The 21,633-nt window shown below is 41.2% G+C and overlaps 1 protein-coding gene across 2 annotated transcripts in view; it reads left to right on the plus strand.

The window, feature by feature from the left end:
• LOC117551518 (FERM and PDZ domain-containing protein 1) overlaps window positions 1-21,633 on the plus strand; it is a 72,271-nt gene that overhangs the window by 43,032 nt on the left and 7,606 nt on the right. The window contains exons 7-15 of one of the 2 annotated variants that reach the window (XM_034224437.1): window positions 3,538-3,642; window positions 6,867-6,962; window positions 8,984-9,109; window positions 10,362-10,481; window positions 11,315-11,451; window positions 11,797-12,016; window positions 12,623-12,805; window positions 13,611-13,755; window positions 14,075-15,415. In XM_034224437.1, the coding sequence (XP_034080328.1) occupies window positions 3,538-3,642; window positions 6,867-6,962; window positions 8,984-9,109; window positions 10,362-10,481; window positions 11,315-11,451; window positions 11,797-12,016; window positions 12,623-12,805; window positions 13,611-13,755; window positions 14,075-15,415 (2,473 nt within the window). Of the gene's footprint in view, window positions 1-3,537; window positions 3,643-6,866; window positions 6,963-8,983; window positions 9,110-10,361; window positions 10,482-11,314; window positions 11,452-11,796; window positions 12,017-12,622; window positions 12,806-13,610; window positions 13,756-14,074; window positions 15,416-21,633 lie in introns of those variants that run through there. The other variant, XM_034224438.1, reaches the window with a different exon arrangement.

Raw genomic sequence — 21,633 nt, forward strand, 5'->3', positions numbered from 1 at the left:
CATCATATTCAACAAAGTGTGAGCAGTTGTTGAGCATAGGATGTGGCAACAAATCATTTCCCAATGCAAACCGCTACTGTTACTTCTGGGGACAGTGCTGTTGAACTGTTTGTATGTTTTAACAGTGCAGAGTGTCCATATGTGTGATAGGAGAGGTAAATAAACCTTATTCAACTCAAATGGTCCTATTATGCTCATTTTCAGGTTTCAATTGTGTGCCACTACTTCAATGTTAAAAAGGTCTGTATTTTTAAACTCAGAACATTTCCTCTTGTAAAAACAAACACATAGAGTACAGCGGTGTGCATGTGTGTATGCCTCATGCTTACATACTGTGGATGTGCAGCCTCTCTATACACATGGGATTTTAAAGCGCTGATAGTAAACAAACCCATTAATCAGTGTGTCAATGAGGCTCGAGATCAAGCGCCACTGCTAACAAGCATCCTGTCACCAAGGTCCCACCTCTACATCAGTGTTACGGCCCCTACACACGGCGGCATGCGTTGAAGCTTCAACGCTTCTGCCCATTCACTTTGAATTGGGTGACGTCCCACTTCGCCGAACTGCATTGTGGGAGCGTTACTCGCTTCAAAAGTAGAGCAATGTTCTACTTTTGACTTCGACCGAAGCGTCAGCTAATCGAATCATATGCCAGTACAAGCTCTAGCCAATCAAACCGCTGCTTGTGTGTCCGGGGCGGGAGATTCATGTGATTTGTTTTTGGTCGAGCGTCAGACATGCCCGCCGGCAAGCTTCAGCGCACGCCGACATGTGTAGGGGGCCGTTAAAGTGACGACACGTCACACACTGTGACACTGATACACACACACTGTATCATGACCACTCAATCTGTGTGTGTGTGTGTGTGTGTGTGTGTGTGTGTGTGTGTGTGTGTGTGTGTGTGTGTGTGTGTGTGTGTGTGTGTGTGTGTGTGTGTGTGTGTGTGTGTGTGTGTGTGTGTGTGGTGGAGGATCTCACTGAGTGAAGCAGACGTGTGTTTTTGCACTAAGGTGAAGTAGATGGGTAAAGGATTGGCTGCTTGTCAGTGATTCTCATCAGCCGCTCTGCTGATGAAGCATCTTTACCATCTGATTCATCGCTCACGGCTCCTCCAAGAAATCTGTGTAGAGGAATTATTGTCATTTCCTAGAAAATAATCATCTCTGCCATGCTGGTTGGTATATGGTATCAACATATCAGGACAATCCTGAACCATGGCAGGCCAAAGCAATTATATTTTCATTGTGAAGCAGACAGTATTATAGAGCAGGAGGACTGTTTGACAGTTTCCTCTGGGGCTTTTCATCCACCATCTACCACTGACTGCTTCTATATTTGACAACATCACAAGGGCTAGACAAAAAGCAATAGGATTTTTCCATTGGATTTGGGAATATGGCAGAAAATGTATCAATGGCTAACACACCTGTATGATACTTGCATGTTTTGTTCAGTAAGATAATCTCCACATATTTACACGTTTATGATTTTGAACACCTTATATGGTAAACCATGTTTCGTGTGGGTGCACTACAATTTCAGCATTGGCTTAAATAACAGCTGATATGTGATTGGCCGCTGGCGTGAGCTCAGTGTGATGTGGTTGATCCAACATTACAAAGTGATGCAGTTCCTTATTTTCAGATAATATACAAGTTTTGTGTTGTAAATTCACCCTAAGTACGAGTTCTGTCTCTATTAACCCCCTCACATGTCTTCTTTATTAATTTATTATATATCTACAACGGCTTAAACTGTCGTCCTATTGTCAGTAACAACAAAGTTGCCAGAATGATTTTGACTGCAAGTGGTCTGTAACCAAAAAGAAACAGGGTATATAATCAACCTTTTGAACAATAAAATGTGTTGGGTTGAACTTCATGCATGCTAAAGCAACAGCCTGTGTATTCTTTATATTTCCCTCACTATGAGCCACTTTACTTTGCTCCACTGAAAAGTTATCCTTACCGCATTCAGTCCTCATTAAATAATTACAAACAATCCTATTCCGACCTGATTTAATAATAATACTAATAATAATAATACATTTGATTTATAAGCGCACTTTTCATTTGCGTAAACAAAACTCAAAGTGCTAGAAAATTAAAGGGTGAAACAAAACAACAAAAACAACAAAAACAACAGAATAAAAGCAGTGACATTTATGCCGGCATGGCATAAATGTGGGGGTTTTAGAAATCTAGTTAAAGGCTATTCTAAAAAGATGCGTTTTTAGGCCTTTTTTGAAAGCCTCCACAGTCTGTGGTGTCCTCAGCTGGTTTGGGAGGGCATTCCACAGTCTCGGAGCAGCGGAGCAGAAGGCTCGCTCTCCCATGGTCTTCAGTTTTGTCCTTGGTGGAAGGAGGAGGTTTGCCTTTTCTGAACGTAGGTTCCTCGTGGAGGTTTGTGGGGTGAGCAATTCCTTGATGTAGGAGGGAGCATTTCCATGTATGCACTGATGAGTGAAGAGGGTGATTTTGTAGTCAATCCTGAGTGAGACCGGGAGCCAGTGCAGTGATTTGAGGATGGGTGTGATGTGTTCGTACTTCCGTACTCTCATCAGGATCCTAGCAGCGCTGTTCTGGATGTATTGCAGCTTCTGGATGTTCTTGCTAGGAATCCCAATGAGAAGTGTGTTACAGTAGTCCAGCCTGGAGGAGACAAAGGTGTGGACAAGTTTTTCAGCATCTGGCAGACTGAGTGTGGGGCAGAGTTTCGCAATATTTCTGAGGTGGTAGAAGGAGATCTTGCATATTTGCTTGATGTGGGCCTCAATGTTCAGGTGAGGATCCATGTTAACTCCCATATTGGTAACAGTTGATGAGAGTGGAATGTTCTGACCGGAGAAGGTGATGCTGGTGATGGCGGATGAACGGACCTGATGTGGAGTGCCAACTAGAATGGCTTCAGTCTTGGAGCTGTTTATCTCCTCCAGGCATGTGGTTATTGTGGATGATGGCAGAGGTGGTTGGGTTTGCTCTGATGTAGAGCTGTGTGTCATCAGCATAGCAATGGAACGATATTCCATGCCAGCTGATGACACGACCAAGTATGTACTGTATGTATGTATGTATGTATGTATGTATGTATGTATGTATGTATGTATGTATACACATGTATATGGTGAAAAGGGTGGGGCCCGAGGACTGATCCTTGGGGGACACCGCAGGCCAGAGTTTGTTTTTGATTTTGCCGCTCCCAAGATGACGTGCTCAGTCCTCCCGGTGAGATAAGAGGTGAACCAGTTTAGGACAGAGTCAGAGAGTCAAATTGTAGAGTGAAGACGATGGAGTAGGATGTCATGGTCGACGGTATCAAATGCTGCAGTTAGATCTAGTAGGATAAGGAGAGATGGAGATCCGGTGTCAGCTGCCATCAGCAGGTCGTTGGTCACCCTGACTAAGGCAGTTTCTGTACTGTGGCCCTGGCGGAAACCAGACTGGAATTTTTCAAAGAGTTTATTCAGTTTTAGATGTTCCTGGATCTGAAAGGCAATTACTTTCTCCAGTACTTATTGATGTGCTTCCACCCCAGGGCCCCAAGTCATCGTTCATCACACCAGAGAAGAGGGCCAAGCTCCGGTCCAACCCTGTGAAGGTCCACTTTGCTGAGGAAGTGGAGGTCAACGGGCACTCTCAGGTGAGAACATAGGAAGCAATTATTCTGAACCCTGACAGTGTCGTCTTATAATTTCTCTGTTGGTTTTCCTAGAGACAGATCATGTTTTTACATTTAGTAACAATGTGAAACCATACAGTGTATTTTATGTTACTTGGGACAGTAATGAATTCATTCAAAGTTGTGTACAAAAGTATTAGCATATAAAATCCAAACACACTTTACAGCAACACTTTTGTGGTGCCCCACCAGGTCCATCATTAAAGTAAATGCACATGTGCATCTGGATATATTACCCCATAATGCCACTTAATGATGGACCTTTACTTTTAAACCTTTGAAAAGAGTCACGTGTACCTTTTTGCAGTGTTGCATGCCTTATGATGCAGCGCTCACATTCAAAATGGCTGGCATCTCCCTTAAGAATAAGGTGAGAAGTTCAGTCATCCGGGAGGGACTCAGAGTTGAACCGCTTCCCCATAGCGTAGGAAGGAGCCAATTGGGGAGGTTCAGGCAGTCAGGATTCCACCTGGCCGCTCCCTTAGGGAGGGCTTTAAGGACCATTCAGCTGGGAGGAGACCCAGGGGCTGAATAAGCACTAAAACAGGGTTGGATGGAATTGACATATAATCATAGTCATTTAAAAATGTTATTTTGCAAGATGAGTTCAGCCAAATGACTGTTCTATTTGAGTTTTCAGAAACCTTATTTCATTTAAATTTCACAATTGAGTTTTCTTTACAACTCATTTTCTTTCTCTTATCTTGTGATATATCCCGGGACCCCAAGGGAAGCCTGAAATCCAAGCTTGCAATCATGGATTTACAAAGAAGGAAACTCTCTACATATTTGTTAGACCAAACCAAACAAAATAAACATAATTTATATTTGTTTGAAATAAAACTCCTTAGGGCAACTACATCCTGAAAAAGGAAAATGTTTGATTCAACAGACTTTAAAATGCAATTTTAGAAAGTAATGCCAGTTGTACGTTTCTAAAATGACGAGGAATGATTTTTTTAAATATTGTATTATTATCCCATATTTGACAGTATGACGTTTTTCTCTCATAAGCCTCTAGTGGGTGAGAGTTCCCGTCCTGCCAGCGGATGTGAAATTAGCTGTACGAGGAAAACCACAGAGGCTGGAGTGCCCATTACTAATCACAGAGAAAACACGGATCGATATCTTCCTCATCCTCCTAATGTCTGTGATTACACGACAATAAGCACCAGATTAGGGAAAGAGCAAGACAGAGAAGATCATTAACAGAGGGAACTGGAGAAATGGAATATGGGAGGGGCTGTCTAACATTTGAAAGCTCTCCATTTGAACTGCAAGACATTCAGACATTAATGTTGCATTACATCACCGTTTCTGTGCAGAAAACACTTTCTAAAATGATAAGACACGGGGATGATGACTCACCACAGGGCGGACAGAAGCAGGCCAGCTGATGAGAGGAAGCACTCTGTGAGAGGAGCTCAGAATGACACCAGACTAATCTCTCTCCTTCAGCTCTTTCATTTTGATCATTTAAAATAAAAAACGTTTGAGCCGTTAAAGCAAAAGTGCTCTTTCAAATGTCTTAAATTAATTTCGAATAAACTGGATACACAAGGCATTATGTGCAATTATATCCATCTGTCTTCATCTGCATTTTTGATTGAGATGCTTTTATGCTTGGCTGAGGTGGGAAGGCTGGTGTATGAATTCAAGCAAAATGTGACAATGTGCATTGGAAATAGGCTAAGCAAATAAACCATGACGTACAGACAGCATGTGACTCAAACACCCCCAGCATCTTCACTGAAGTGACTAAAAATAGCGGCCCACAAAATCTGCATACACAGATGCAGTCCTCATAAGATCTCTTTTCCAACTGCACTAAGCCTTCTGTTAAGCAGATAGGCATGTTGTATTTTATAGATGACTTTATTAATAATAGAATGGTAAATATTTAGCCTTTTTTGAATGGTACATTAAGTCGGGCTTAAAGGCAATATTGGACGGTTAAAAAGAACGCATATCCTTTTAAAATGTGATTGTATTCTGCATTAATATCTTATTAATAATAATACACAGCTTTTTATATTGTATTACACATTTTATATATTGTAGTACACTGTGCACATTTTTATATACATATCTTAATTATATATATTTGTATTCCTTTATATGAAATGTTTCTGTAATTTTTTCTGTTTATATGAATATGATTATTTGTAAGTTTATATACTTTTATTGCACAGTCTTATTTTTTATTTATTTCTCTCTTTATTTTAATTTTTAATTTGATTACAAAATGGAGCAGCCGTCACGAAACCCAATACCCCCCTGGGATAAATAAAGTGTCCTGATTGATTCTGATTCTGATACAGATTGATGGGGGGGGGTGACATTCAGCTAACAGCCGTAGGTTGAGTTGTGTATATATTATTTTAGTCCAACCATAATGTTGATTAAGTTCTTCAATTGTTTTAGTACAGAATCAAATTCAAGATTGTACTCATTATTTTTCAAAGCACTTCCTGGCCCGAAATTCAGACTGTATCTCTGGAAGCTGTTAAGAGCATTTTTTTGTTACTCAAAATTTGACCTGCAGGATCAGTATTTTATGTATGCATAGTAGGGATGGGAATTTGAAAGCAAAAATGTAATAAAAATAAATAAATACATGTTCAATTAAGTGCGGAGAAAAACACACCTTTAGACCTAACACACTTAGCTATGGCACTGTCGTATACATTGAATTATTCCATTTGATCATATGTAATCAACTTAGGCACCCCTCCCAAAAAAATAAAAGTAATATTCAAAACTCATATTCTCATATTCGAACACCTGAATAATTTTGAATATTCGATTAATCGTTCCCATCCCTAATGCATAGTATCTAAAGGCCTTTGTAACCTTATTCTATTTAAGTAACTGCGTCTGGTTTGAATGCAGGTTTTGTCATGTAACATGTATATCTATATTTCACTTCTTCCTTTGTAGTCTGTGATCCTTATACAGTAGGTGCTACATTCATCATTCTTAAATATTATATACAATACAAAGACAGCGGGGTCAAAAAAGCCGCCCCATAAATCTAGGTCTCAAACAGAGAGGCATAAACTGATATCCTTTTCTCGACTCTATCTCATATCCATTTGATCCTCTTGAACCAGGAAGTTTTATGATGCTCACATTTTCATCTGCCCTGTCCCTGAACCCACCCTGACCCCTTGTCTTCTTCACAGGGCAACTCGCTGCTCTTCCTGCCCAACGTTCTGAAGGTGTATCTGGAGAACGGGCAGACCAAGGCCTTTAAATTCGACCCCAGCACCACAGTCAAGGTACCACACCATGATACAGCCCATCATGTCATTTATTATTCACACTGGATACCTAACAGCTGTAGGGTTAGGGTTCAGAGATGAAGCTGAGGTTCACAATGCGCTTATGTAATGGAATAATATTCTCAAGTCAGAAACTGAAGCCAGTTCTCTTGCTGTGATGTAGTGTCAGGGCTGCATTTAGATTTATTTTCTTCTTCTGGCACGAGGAAGCTAGTTGTTCCAAAGTGCAGGACTAAACCCTTTGGTGAGTCAGCGTTTAGCTCTAATGCTGCAACAAGCTTCCTGAGGATCTGAGGAAGCTTTGAATGTAAACGTAATACTTGCCTGTTAAGAATTGTGGAATGTAACTTAGTACATTTACTTTAATACTATATTTAAGGAAACAGTTGATGTACTTCTACTTGACTCAAGCACATTGACTTTATGCTGCCTTGTACTTTAGCACGACTAAAGCTACATTTTGGAGGAACTTTTTGGACATCTTATTATAGCTTTACTTACAGATGTAGATGATTAATACTTAATATAAATCAACTAATTCATATATACAACTTTTTCTGAAATGGGACCTATTGCATAATGAGTACTTTTAATTTTGGTACTTTGATGCTAATACTTTTATACTTTGAATTGAGTAATATTTTGAATGCACGACTGGTAACAGAGTATTTTTACACTGTAGTATTGCTACATTTACTTAAGTGAATATCTGAGTACTTCTTAATTATTTGGGCTGCTGTGTTTGGAAAAATGACTAAATGCAAATATTGTGACTAATATTGCAATTGCGAAATTATTCAGATTGTTCTAATTATCATGAAAACATGATGTGTTTCTGTACCGAATAAAGATGTTTTATTAAGTCAGTAATATAGTATGTGTATGTGGGAACATCTTTGCAGCAGCATAATCCTTAATTCAATATCATATTTACACGTGTTTTTCCTGTAACAAATATTGTAGAAGAAATTCCATTTTAAAACAAAAAGTGACTTTATTAATGTAATGTAGTTTGTATCTTGTGCTGTTTTACAACTGCAAATGTTATTCAACCTTTTTATATAAATGTTCTCATAATTGTTAGTGTCTGCTGTGTTGAGTTTGTCAAATTGTTGTTTTGATAAATGTTTGTGGATTTCAGTTTCACAGTGTTCTTGTTGTTTTGTTGCTTGTCAGTCTTCTGTAAAGCACTTTTAACTGAACTAACCTGAATGAAAGATGCTATACAAACAATGTATTTATTTATTATAATTCTAAATGCATAACTGAATAAGTATTGGATGTAGTTTATAATTAATGTTAAAGCACAAAAGAATGAAATTATTCACTATTGTTAGGGAAATAATTGTCATAGACGCCAAGATGTGACGTACAGGACCAACCCTGACGTCTGTTTACCTCCTTTAAGGACACAGGCTGCTTAGCCAATAATGTTATTGTTCCCATTCTGTGACCGGTCAATACTGGGTCACAGATGGTCTGTGTTGTGGGTACACTGGGACACTTCCTTCTCTGTATTTGTGGACTCCAAGGTGAAATCTTCGAGGTCATAAGTGTCCGAGGCAAGTAGCTCAGTGTTCCCAGACTGTTTAGGCTATCTCCTCAAATATGTTGTTTACTCTCTGCGAAACCAGTTAGATGGGCTGGCAAGAGAGAGGCTCTCCAGAATTGACGTGGCAACTCTACCGTGAAGTCAGAACCTCTGACTCTTGGACTTGTGATGTGAATCCTCCAGCCGTAACTCCAAATAAACCATCATGTGTTTGACATCAAAGCTACTGCTCTTCCCGTGTCTCCTTCCTGAGTCGGTGACTCCCACTGCATAGCTACACAGAAGTTTCCTCTACAACTATCAGATTTTCATCTGCATTAGATATAATGTACTTTCCTTTGATTTGCCTACTACTCAGATTTCCACTCGCTTCATTGAGAATGCAAACCTCCGCTCAGCTCAGCAATTACGTTTTCTTAACTCACAAAGTATTGTCTCTCAAGTCTCAATGTTCTCTGTGCGGCAGGACATTGTGATGACACTGAAGGAAAAGCTTTCTCTAAGCCGCATTGAACACTTCTCCCTGGTGCTGGAGCAGCAGCACAGCATCACTAAACTACTGCTGCTGCATGATGAGGAAAGGATACAGCAGGTATAAACACACACACACACACATACACCAATAACCACTGTTTTACAAGTCGCCGTATATGTACATCTAAATGTAATCAGCTGTTGGGCCTACTGGGGACGTGCACAGGCCCAGGGGCCCAAACATGGGAGGCCCTAGGGAATGTGTTGTAGCTAACCATATGATAGCTATATCATTCCCAGGATATTTCTGTGATTCATTCATAATACTTACATTTATTTACACCATTTTCTATCCAATATTTTTGATATAATCGTCATCAGTTTCACAGCACAAACACCCACTCTCAAGCTTTTGGGCTTACAATATCCATATGCTTAAGTATTCAGATCTCCAAAATGATTAAACCCCTCGAAAGCATAAAGAACATTTAACAGTATAGACTTCTTTTTTTGTACAGATTAATATTGTTATTACTGGCTGCTACTTTCCTACCCAAGACTGTATCAGCATTGTTGTGAATAACACTGTAAACTATCTACTTTTACAATTGAATAATGTAAATACTGGCTGCTAGTTCTCAACTTGTTCACTAAATGTATAATGCTGTTACTTATATATATACCTTGGATGTGTACTTGCTTGATGTATATTTTAGTAACATGTGCTTCTTTATTTGTTACGTTAGTTTACTATTTGCCTTTCATTTGCACTACCCTCTATGCTGTAATCACTAAAACGCCCTGCTGTGGGAGAAATAAAGGATTCAGATGTTTGATATGTGGGGCAGAATACTGTTGATTTATAGTCTACTGAATGTGTGACTGCTGAATGTGTGAGCATGTGTGTTTCAGGGATGTTGTTGTAAAAAGAAAAATTGAGGCGAGAGGCACATTTATGGGAATACCTACATTTTAGAGCATTGAAAAGTTGAGTAACCCCATAGCACCTTCAAAAGAAAGTATCTGGATCCAAAGTGACAGTGGCTTCCCTGGCCTTCATCTACAACATTTCACTCAGAGACACAGCTAAGACTACAAACAACAGCAAAAAGATACAAAGAAATTCACCCACTGTGGAAATGTGCAATAATACCACAAATAAACACACATCTACAAAAAGGGACAAAACAACTACAGACAAAAAGACTACAAAAGACCAAAACAGTTATAAAGACAAACAAAGAGCACAAATAGACCTATTGTCTCATGAGTCATTTGTAATTCGGTTTAATATATATACTTAAGCTTTCACCTGCATTTAGAGAAATACATTTGAAGCATTCTGTGTATGTGTGTGTGTTCATGTTCAGGTGGTCCAGAAGAAGGAGGCCCATGACTACAGATGTCTGTTCCGTGTTTGTTTCTTGCCGAAAAGCCTCCACGCGCTGCTGCAGGAAGATGCCGCTGCCTTTGAGTACCTCTACCTGCAGGTACCTCAACATCTGACCTACTTAAAAACCCCAGGCTGCAGCAGTTTACTCCTTACATCATACATCTGTGAAGAATGTGTAGATACTTCATTATACCCTCGTTCACTAGCAAAGGCCACGCCTCAACAATATGTTGGTTAAAGATGTATTTACGGGACAGTTTGAATTCAAGGTGAAGAAGGGTGAAGGAGGGTGAGGAGGGTGAAGGAGGGTGAGGGAGGGTGAGGGATGTCGTCTGGCAGGCTGGTCTGGAGGATGACATGCACTCCAGATGGAGGGAGACTCAGGGTGTGGGTTCAGTCTCAGGACTGGAGGGTTTCTGTCAGATCTGAATACAAACGCAGGGTTATGGGTAAACATGTTGAAGAGTGGGTCGTACAGTCCGAGACACACAAGGCCAGATGTGTTGACAGGATATGAGTAGCTCAGCAGGTGTTTAGGGTGTAGTTGAAGCGTGGCCCTGCTCCCGGACCTAAGTTGACTCATGAAATGAAAACTGAGTCCCCCACCTAACTTACCCCACGGTTCGGCTGTAACGTTGTAACACCTCCGAACAGTCTGGTTTCTGCTGGAGCTGACACATCTCACCATAATGTAAATCAGCAGACTGAAAGGTCATATTTAAAATGTGCAGTTTTTTGTATCCAGACTCACGACCTTTATTCCTGCTTTGTTCGCACAGTAAGGTCTTTTTATACTAAGTTACATCCCCTCAGTGATGGATATTTTTGCTGCCAGTAACACAAACCAGTGAGATTTTTTCTTAAATTAGACGTCTGTTGTTCTCATCTTTTGTACCGCTGTGAACTGTTGTGAACTGTGTTGTGTGTCAGGGTGTGAACGATGTGCTGCAGGAGCGCTTTGCAATAGAGATGCGGTGTAACACGGCCCTGCGACTCGCCGCTCTGCACATCCAGGAGAGGCTGGCGAGCTGTGGACACTCACAGAAGACCAACTTGAAGATGATCACGTGAGACAAACACACATTTTAACTATACTTATGTCGACTATAAAACTATAATAAAACAGGATTGTACTGCTTGTAGGGAGTGTAGAGCAAAGTGTGGTTCCATGCCTTTTAGAGGGACAATAATACATATTTATTGGAGATGTTTTATTGAGCAGCGCCCCGTCTAACAGTCAAACAAGAACACAAGTTGTATAGTACAACTGCAGTCTTGTCGCACACTTTGAGCTTCAGAAATACATTTCAAGATTTCAAATGTATCCAAGGGTTTCCATTCACACATCCTAGCTCTCTCACAGTCTTGAACACGACAACAGACCTCATTGTGTTTGTCTGTGTTTGCTCTAGGAAGACGTGGGGCATAGAGAACTTTGTGTCATCCACCCTGTTGAGAAACATGCGAGAGAAAGACCTGAAGAAAGCCATCACTTACCATATGAAGAAGAGCCAGTCACAGAATGACCCCAAGCAGAAGGGCCTGTCAGTAGATCAGACTCGCATCAACTACCTGGAGGAGCTGTGTGAGCTTAAGTCATTCGGAGGGAAATCCTTCAGTGCCACCATGATGGTAGGTTTCAACATTTGACTAATGGTGTCAATTCATAAACAAATGCAAGTCATTTTGGAAGGAGATCAAACAAACTTGTGGTGTTGGAAATCCATGACAAACAGCAAAGAGAAATCAGTGGGTTTTATACTTTACTAAAGTCTGACAATGTTCTGATAGTTAGCTAAAGCATCGACAAAGCAGCTGACTCAGAGAGGCGCTGTGATTGCCTTCCGTATAATGTGAGCTGCACAGGGTGTATTATCTCTGCTGCCATCATAATGCGAGCACTATCATTCATTTATTAGATGCCTTTACTTACTGATGTCCAGTGTCTCCAGTCAGCACAATACATGAAGTTTGTCATTTCTCACTGCCTTGCAAGTCTTGGTAAACATCCACGCTGCAATTACATGAGGGCATTGGGGTCAAACTTAGTAATGTGATTATATATGTCATTATTTTTCTCATGCGTTAAGATTAGCAAATTAATCGCAACTGTTAACGTCTTAACACTGAGAGCCCTATTTTTTTTGGTTGAAATGTGTTTTTTTAAACCAATCTCATCTACAATTGTCCTCCTTCTTTCTGTTCAACCACCCTTCCCCTGCTCCCCCCACACTCCAGCTTCAGGACAGGGAGTCAATGGTGACCTTGTTGGTGGGGGCGCGCTACGGGGTGAGTCAGGTGGTCAACCACAAACTGAGCATTCTGTCCACCCTCACAGAGTTCACCTGCATCACACGCATCGAGCTGCTGCCTGAATCCGACAAGGTCAGCCTGGTCAAAATATACCTGCAGGACATCAAGGTAAGAGCACATTACATTTCCTCTCCTGTGTTTATGATTTCAATCATGATAAGTTCTTTCTTTTTCATCTGTGAATACAGCTCAATATTTTCTTAGGTGGGTGAGTCTTGTCATGTCAGGATCATATTATGTTGTTGTAATACTCGTTTTGGACACAAGGGCTGAAGTGCCTGTCTTGTTTTAATTAAGATTAAAAGCATTTCTATTTTCTTCCAGGTGAGTTGAAATACCTCCACGCTCTCTAATATCCTAGCAAAATCTTTTTTTCACAGGTTCCTTAGTCGTAACCAGAATCAGACTTAGAAAATAGATTACCAGATGTTTTTATTGTCACTTGCATATTGGGGTTTCCATGTAACGTACTGTAAACCTTGTCAAAAAGCACTTAGCTTGAAAGAATCTGAATCAGCTTAACAAACACTGCAGCAAAGTTGGGTTATCTTAGGTTGCATAACAATTAGCATTATTTGTTCAGCCTATGTTTAAGCAGTTTGATGCACCTGCAGTTTGATCTCTAGAATTAAACTGCCTCTTTAATGGCTTATAGAAACAGTGAATTAGCTTTCAACTGTTCTTGTGTTTATGACTGTGATGTGTTACTTACAAATATGACCTGTTCACATTATTTTCCATACTACCTCATGTCAATTATTTGCAGACTTCAGCATGAGAAGGAGTGCCTTTTCATCAATATTTGGCCCCTTTTGGATACAAATAGAACGCCAAGTGTTTTTCCACTGCTGAAATTGTCTTCCCTTCCCCCTCTTCCCATCTCATATAATCTCTTCTGCTTTCTCATTCAAAGCCCATCACATTGCTATTGGAGTCAGCGGCCGCCAAAGATATGTCCTGCCTAATAGCAGGGTACTGTCGAGTGTTTGTTGACCCCAACCTGAACATCTTCCCCTGGATACATGTGTCCAAGAAGCACAGAGTGTCTGCTGAGGAAGGTACACATTTACAGTAATGGTCAGCCATAAAATGAATGAATCAGTATGTTTTAAAAAAATTAACTAGCAGGGCTCTCAAAGAACAAAGGTCTCTGCCAAGGCCGTTTCTATAAGTGAAAAACAGTGAGTTGCTATCCGCCCATTGATTCGGATTCCTTCCAAATTTGTATGAGTTCTTTGTTGGCCCATGCTTCACCCTTCCACCAAGTTTCATTACATCTGGGGTGTAGTTTTTTCTGTAATCGTGCTCACAAACAGACAAACCAACCAGAACATAATAATAACCGTTGCATGTTTTAATGTCGGTGTATGTACACAGGTTACGTGTCACGGTGTGGCAGTGACTCGGACACCTCCTCAGACTTGGGCATGGACACACTGATCACCAAGGCGTCACATGACGACAGGCCGCGCCCTCGCATCAGATCCTCATCAGACCCAGATGGGAGAAAAAGAAAAGACAGAAACAGAAGGAGAAACAAAGACAGCAAAGAAAAGGGGGATAAAGCATGGGAGGAGAAGAAAAAGCAAAAGGAAGAAAAGGATGCTGACACGGAAAAGGAAAAGTCTCCCTTGAGTAAAAACAGAGAGAGTAAGAATGAAGAGACACAGAACAAAGAGGAGACGGAAAAGCTGCAGGAGGGTCAGCAAACAAAGATCGAGATAAGGGAACATTATTCTGGGGAACTACAGGGGAACGTGGGACAAGAAAGTCGATGTGACGAAGACGTTCATGCAGTAGAGGAGCATCCTTCGGTATCAGAAGCATCTGATTCTCTGAACACAGACTCTCGTGTCATCACCAGCCCCTCCAGCGACTCCCTCGACGCTTTGGAGGAAGACGACCTAGTTTCATGTTCTTCCTCGTTCACGGTCCTCCCCAACGCTCCCTCACAAACACTCAATAGCCACCCTCCCCTTCAGCTCCACCATTACTCCCACAATCAGGTTCATCCTCATCTCCTCGCCCCTCCACCAGCTCACGCCCATCCCCTCATCCACCTCACAGCTGACGACAGACGACAAGGAGGAGGCCTCAGGAGGTCCGACAACGGAGCCGATCCCCAACTCCTCTCCTCCGTCCCCCCCTCTCCGAGCCTTCACTGCATCCAAAAATGTCCCAGCAACCCCTGCTCCGACGACAGCTCCCTGTGTTTCGCCGAGCTCTCCCGCCTGGTGGACTTCCTGCCGAGCCCCCCAGAGGCCAGCGACGACGATGAAGAAGCGGAAGAGGAGTTAAGGAGGAGGAAGAGGAGGAAGGGGAAGATGTTGAAAGAAACAGGAGAGTGTGTGAGATGTGAAAGTGGAAGTATAAGCGTGGAGGGCAGTCTCAGAGAACACCCACTAACCCCCTCCCCATCCTCCTCCAACCTGGAGTTTGTCTTCAACTTCGACCAAAGTGACGCTCGCTGCTACTACAAACTCTGCTCCAACATCACCCCCGACAGCGCCCGCAGCCTTCCCTGCCCCCCGGATCGTAACGAGGGAGGAGATTGGGTGAAGGTGAAGGCAGATCCGGCTGAGGCGGTTTACCTGGAGCCCATCCCCATTCTTCAGCCACCACCGGGGTTTGGAGACAGCAGCTCTGACGAGGAGTTCTTCGACGCCAGAGATCGCTTCACCTCGCCTGTGGACCCAGCCTTAGACGCCATGCCAAGAGGTGATTTACTTTTTATTATAGGGCTTCCAAGGCTCTGTAGAGTGCTGGAAACACAGGCTGTGAATGCTGCCTTTACTGCCATCTGGTGGTTGAAGTACTACTGAAGTTTTACTGCACTATATATATTATAGACTAGAGTAATTTAAGTGAATTCCCTGGAAAGCAGGCACACCTACTCTACCAATGACTTGGAAATGGTCTACTGTCTATAGTGTAAAGACAGTGGTTGGAAGTGACATTTACTCAAGAACATGAAGTATTAAAAGTAGATTGTTTGGTACTTTGACTTGACTATTTACATTATCTGCTACTTTCTACTTTTACTCCAATACATTTTAGAGAGAAATACTTATTACTCAACTGCAATTATCTGACATCTTTAATATCATGTTATTTTATAGGTAAATATTTCACAAACAATATTTAAAAAATGTTTTATCTGATTATTTAATTTAGATTAAACTATCCAACTGTACAAAAGGCTACACCTCACATGAAAATGCTGCATATTAGATATACCCTCATTAATTATATTTTAATAATATCATATATAATAATATAAACACTTGCTGTATATATATATTATAGTGCAAAATACTTTTGTAATTGAAGTAAGAATTTGAATGCTTTCGTATTACTAGAGCAGAGTATTTTTCCCCTTTGGTATTGCTACACTGTAAAATGTTTGGCTGTAACATTACAGTAAATTACTGGCTACTAGTTGCATGGATTTCACAGTAATTGACTGTAAATATTTCACAGTAATTGACTGTAAATATTTCACAGTAATTTACTGTATATATTTTACAGTTAATTAGAAAGTACAACTAAATACTGTGACTTTACAGTTGCCATGCCCATGGAATTACTGTGATATAGCAGTACAGAGCTGTGGTATTATGGTACCTTGCTGTACATAAATTACAGTAAATACCTGTATGTTCACACTATTACTGTAGAAGTAATGCAACACAGTAGCCAGTAATTTACTGTAAATATACAAATCTAAATAATACGATAATATATTGTAAATTTGACTGGGATTGTACCATAACTACACAATTCAATCAGTTCAATCAACAAAGAAAAACAAAGAAAATGCCCATTTTAACTTTGTATTACTCTATTGAAGTGCAAAGTACATTTCACAGTGTCTTGGAAATGTTGTTACGGCCCCAACCTCTACTCCGCGGTAGTGGCTTGTGCTGAGACCCGCAACATGAAAGAATAGACGCAATAACCGGTACTTGGTAACGAGCATTTATTGATAATCAGCCGTTTGCTCACACAAGCTAAACAAAAAGAGGTCTGGAGGACTGGCCAAAAGGAACAAACAGAAGGAGGGAACCCGAGCCAGCCACACACCGGGCCGTAGGACCCAGAACTCCCCCGCCTAACCAAAAATCAAATATAAACCCTATGGGAAACAAAATAAAGCCGCGAAAACTGGACTACCAGGTCCTCCAGGATAAACATAAACACATCTGCAAAAATATGGCCTACAGCTCAGAATGGCAAAGAGGTATTCTAAGGACAGTGTCTCCGGCGTTAGGATAGGCGAGACATCCTTCTCCTCCAGCTTCTCTTTATATATACACACGGCTGAGTGGAATTTGGAACACCTGGGCAGAGGCGGAGCCAGGGGCAGACCAGGTGCACCTGGGCAGAGGCGGAGCCAGGGAGACAGAAAACAAGGAGGGGAGCACTTAACACATGTCTACACAGACATCCACTCAAAGTCAACAATTTTTCTGAAGAATGTGCTGACATGGGGGTTTAAATTGCCATGCCTCTTTTTGGCTTTCGAGTCCGTCTCAAGATTAATGCCCAGGATGCACCTGAAAACACTAAGCCAAGACAACAATTTAAATGTTACATAGATTTATATGTTGCATCGTTTATTTGAAGGCAGATGCAGTGGTGCCCCTTTCAATTTAAGTAAAACCTGCACCAAAGAAAGAAATTAGTATTTAAAGCCAAGCAAGAGTGATAAAAGCAAGAAAATCACTTAATTTGTTGTGTTATCACAGAGGATGGTCTGAATACAGTATTTTACTATGAAATAATACAGCAGTGGCGAGCCGTGACTTTTCTACCTAGGCCCTCTGACCCCACCCCGCTCTTCCCTCGAAAAAAAAAAAAGTTATTACGTCACAGCCTATAGTATACTTCAGCGGAATATCAAAACAGCGGCCCGGGGTGAAAAACGCATCAATGACAGCGACCCTCTACCACACAAAACAACACCATTTATATAAACACCTATCATGACAGGGCACCCACAGCCAAGTAACAATTACAAATGAATTAAGTCGGCACGGCGGCCCACATTGAAAATCACTTTGGCTTACCTTTAATGATCAAATCATCTAAACACAAAGTCCATCCTCCTGTCTTTTTGGATGAAGAACTTGATGGCGTCGTCATGCAGCTGATCTTTTGCTTTTAAAGCAATCAGCATTTCCTTCTCGATCGAAATTAAGGCCAAGTCTGACAGTCGGACTTGCCCAGTCGTGGACCTCGAGTAGCTTTTTATGCGCTTCAGAGCAGAGAAGGACCTCTCCACAGAGGCAGTGGACACAGGTATTGTCAGGATGATGCATGAGAGGGTGTACACCTGTTTCATGCTTTCACTCAGTCCTTTTTTGAGGAGAAACTGATGAATGTCGGCTGGGCTTTTCCCCAAAATGTCAGACATGCCGTACATCACGGCGAGTTCTGTGTGCAGTCGAGGCTGGTCGAAATATCCGCCATAGCTCTCCATCAAACTGTTCAAGGCAGCAGTTGGGAAATAGTTACAGTAATGCCCGAACTGTTGCGGGTCCAGAAGGGCCAGGAATTCCAGCTTTTTGTGGTCACTGAAGCGGTTGGAAATCTGGGTTAGCAGGCTGTCAATTACGCTGCAGTGGAGCTCCCTGTACCGTGCACGAACGTCTCCTTGAGCTCCACGGCCGCGGAGGACCAACCAAAGCCTGGGTTTCATCGTAGACACTGTCAAAGTTCCCCTTCTCCTGTTCAATTTGTCGCTGTAGCTGATCCACTCTGGCCAGGCAGAACTGCATATCAAAACCTTTGTTCTGAAGTATTTCAAAAACAACATCCGAGTAGGAGAAGATAGCGTGGAAGGTTTTCAACCAAAAGCTGAAATCGAAGCTGGTAAGGAGGGTGATGTATCCATCAGAGCAATGAACAGTTTCGTCATCAAACTCTGTGTGATGATCTACGATGTGCTCGAACACCTATGAGAGTAATGCTTAGTTTAGAAAAAACAACTTATAGACCTCCAGTAAACACTAAGATTAGCTTTTCATTTAATGTAATACTAGCATAGTTCTTTACCTTCATGTTTTTATGAGTGGGTAGTTTCCAACACTAAATAATTTATTTATTATTGTTAATATTTCCATTACGTTCATTGTTATTATTATCTTACCTCTCTCAATTCCCTGGTCTTCTCGGCCACTGTGCACACCAAGCGAGAATGAAAGCACCAGCGAGTAGGAGCTGCCCGTGGAAGCCTATGCTGGCAAATATCATCCAGTAGCTTGGTGCGCTTTGCTGAGCGGCTGAAAAAGGTGGCCAAGCCAGAGAGGTGGGAGAAGAAGACCTTACACTCTCTTATCTTGGAAGCTCCCTTTGACAAGACGAGATTTAAGATGTGAGCATAGCAGCGAATGAAAAGGGCCTGTGGAATTGTTTCCTTAACTTTCGCTTGCACCCCATTCAATCCAGAGGCCATAACAGCTGCTCCATCGTAGCACTGCGCGACCACTTTGTCAATACAGCCACTCTCCCTCAGGAACTCCAGCAGCCGTGTAGCTATGGCCTCTGCTCGTTTGTCCTCTGTCATATCTTCGTACTTGAAGAAACGCTCTTTTATCCCATCGTCAGTGACATATCGAAGCACATATGACATCTGCGCCACGTTGCTAATGTCTGTCGTTTCATCCAACATGACCGCGACAAAAGGTGCCTTCCTCAGCTCCTCTTTCATGCTATCCGTCATTACACTAGCGACAGCGCTGATCAGGTCATTCTGAATCCTTGAAGATGTGCCGGTAAATACTATTGATGTGGCGAGGTGTGTGTGCAGGTCGCTGTCATATTCTGCCACTAAATACAGCAACTCTATGTAATTCCCCTTGTTTGATGAAGTTACACTCTCATCGTGACCTCGGAACGGCAACTCCTGCTTGCCCAAGTACACCACACAATTTATCAGGCGTTTCAAAATTCCTCGGTTCCTCTTCACCTTTTCATTATGAAGGATGACACCCCGGCGTTGTTGCTCATCCAGCTGGAGCTCTATCCTGGTGTCCCCAAATGTTTTAAGCCGAATAGTAGCTCTGAGGTGACCTGAAGCATTCTGATGGCGATGTGCTGATTTGGATAAACTTCCTAAATCAGAATATCCATCTCTGGCCCATGACCCACTGTCCGCTCCAAAAAGCAAGCAATCCCAGCAGTACAGCTTGTGTTCCCTGGTTGATCCGGTCATCCAGTTGTATCTGGCGTAATTGCCGATATTAAAATGCCTCTCGAACCGTTTGGTTTTTTTAACCAAATTAAGCTGTGGTGTTGGTCGCCCTTTGGTAATTAACTCCAATTTATCCGTGTAACTCATTCTTGAAAAAGACTCGGTTAGTAGTTTCGCAACGATGTCATCACTATCACTAACGTGAGCCATCGTGAATATACTAATTCCGCCTAGCTTGACCCGTTGATATATCACATGCATAAACTTGGCAGCGCAGCGGGCGGAACTTGTCATAAAGTCCGCGATAATAAAGCCCTCCCATTTAGAGGGAAGATATGATTGGTCAATTGTACTGTCACTTGACATTACTCTCTCGTTGTTTTACTATAGCGGGCCCTCTGTGAATCGCATAGAGGGCCAGACAAGCTTTTTTCATGTAACCCTTCACATTCAAACAGAAACTGAACAGGCAGATTAGAAAGATTTATTTCTTCGGACATTTTATTTTAAATACAATTAAATCGAGTTTTTTCGGTAAAACTAATGAAAAATATAACAAAAATAATATTTAAAAAAAAAAAAAAATTTTAAAAATGTTTTTAAATATTTTTTTTTAGAATATCTTAGGCCCTCACAGAGGGCCCTGACGGCTCGCCGCTGTAATACAGTAACATGTTGTGAAATCCTGGTAATCATTTATCCTGTACATTCACAGTAATTAACTGTGCCTGTATTGATTTCACTGTGAAATTCTAAATTACAGTGTTATATTGTGAACATTATAGGTAAAGACTGTAAAGTGGTAAAACAATAATTTATTGTAAAATATTACAGCTAAATATTGTGAAATCATGGTAATATTTTACAGTGTACTTTCACTAGATACTAGATTTGGAGCAAGTGTTTTATTATATCACTCCATGTATTTGACAGATTGAAATAAATATTGAATTGTGCAATTGGCAGATAAGCAGCTAAGAAACTTCAGAATAATATATTAATACTAATAATCACACAATTCCCTCAAAAAATTACTTTTAATCTGGCTTCAGTCCTAAAGTCAGAATTTGGGATTGTTATACAAATGGGACTGTTGAGTCACCTTGACTCTTAGGATGAGTTACAATGCAATTTTAAGATTAATCCAAAGATTTTTCTCTCGCTTGTGGCCCTTAAAAAAAGCTGTGTCATGATATAACGTACCTCTGAATTGTATGCAGTTTCACCACAGAGAGATTAACCCTCTAAACCAGTGTTTCTCAAACTTTTTCATACCAAGGACCACTTAACCAATAAAAAAAACACTCGCGGACCACCAAACTCCACAAATATCCAGAAACACATCGTTTTTTACAAATCGCCTGAAAATTGTACAAACAAGTGGCAACATGTGTGATGAAGGTGTTTATCTGGGTTATATAATTCAATCGAAAGTGAAACTTAAGCTCGCTCCATTGCGGAGATATTCCCGCGAGAGTGCGGAAAACTTTAATTAATTAAAAATGTGAAATGTTACCAATATACTCACGGACCACTAGGGGGCGCTCACGGACCACCAGTGGTCCGCGGACCACACTTTGAGAAGCACTGCTCTAAACGTTGCAGGTGTTTTTATTGAAATAATTGTTCAGGGCCCACAAAGGTGGAGTTATATTTCTCAAAAAAAGACTTCAAAGTGCAAAATATATTACAAAGTTGTGCGACTACCCACACATTACCTTAGGGCATCTTATGTGGCAAA

This window comes from Gymnodraco acuticeps, unplaced genomic scaffold, assembly GCF_902827175.1.
Source record: "Gymnodraco acuticeps unplaced genomic scaffold, fGymAcu1.1, whole genome shotgun sequence".
In the NCBI taxonomy this organism is placed as follows: Eukaryota; Metazoa; Chordata; class Actinopteri; order Perciformes; family Bathydraconidae; genus Gymnodraco; species Gymnodraco acuticeps.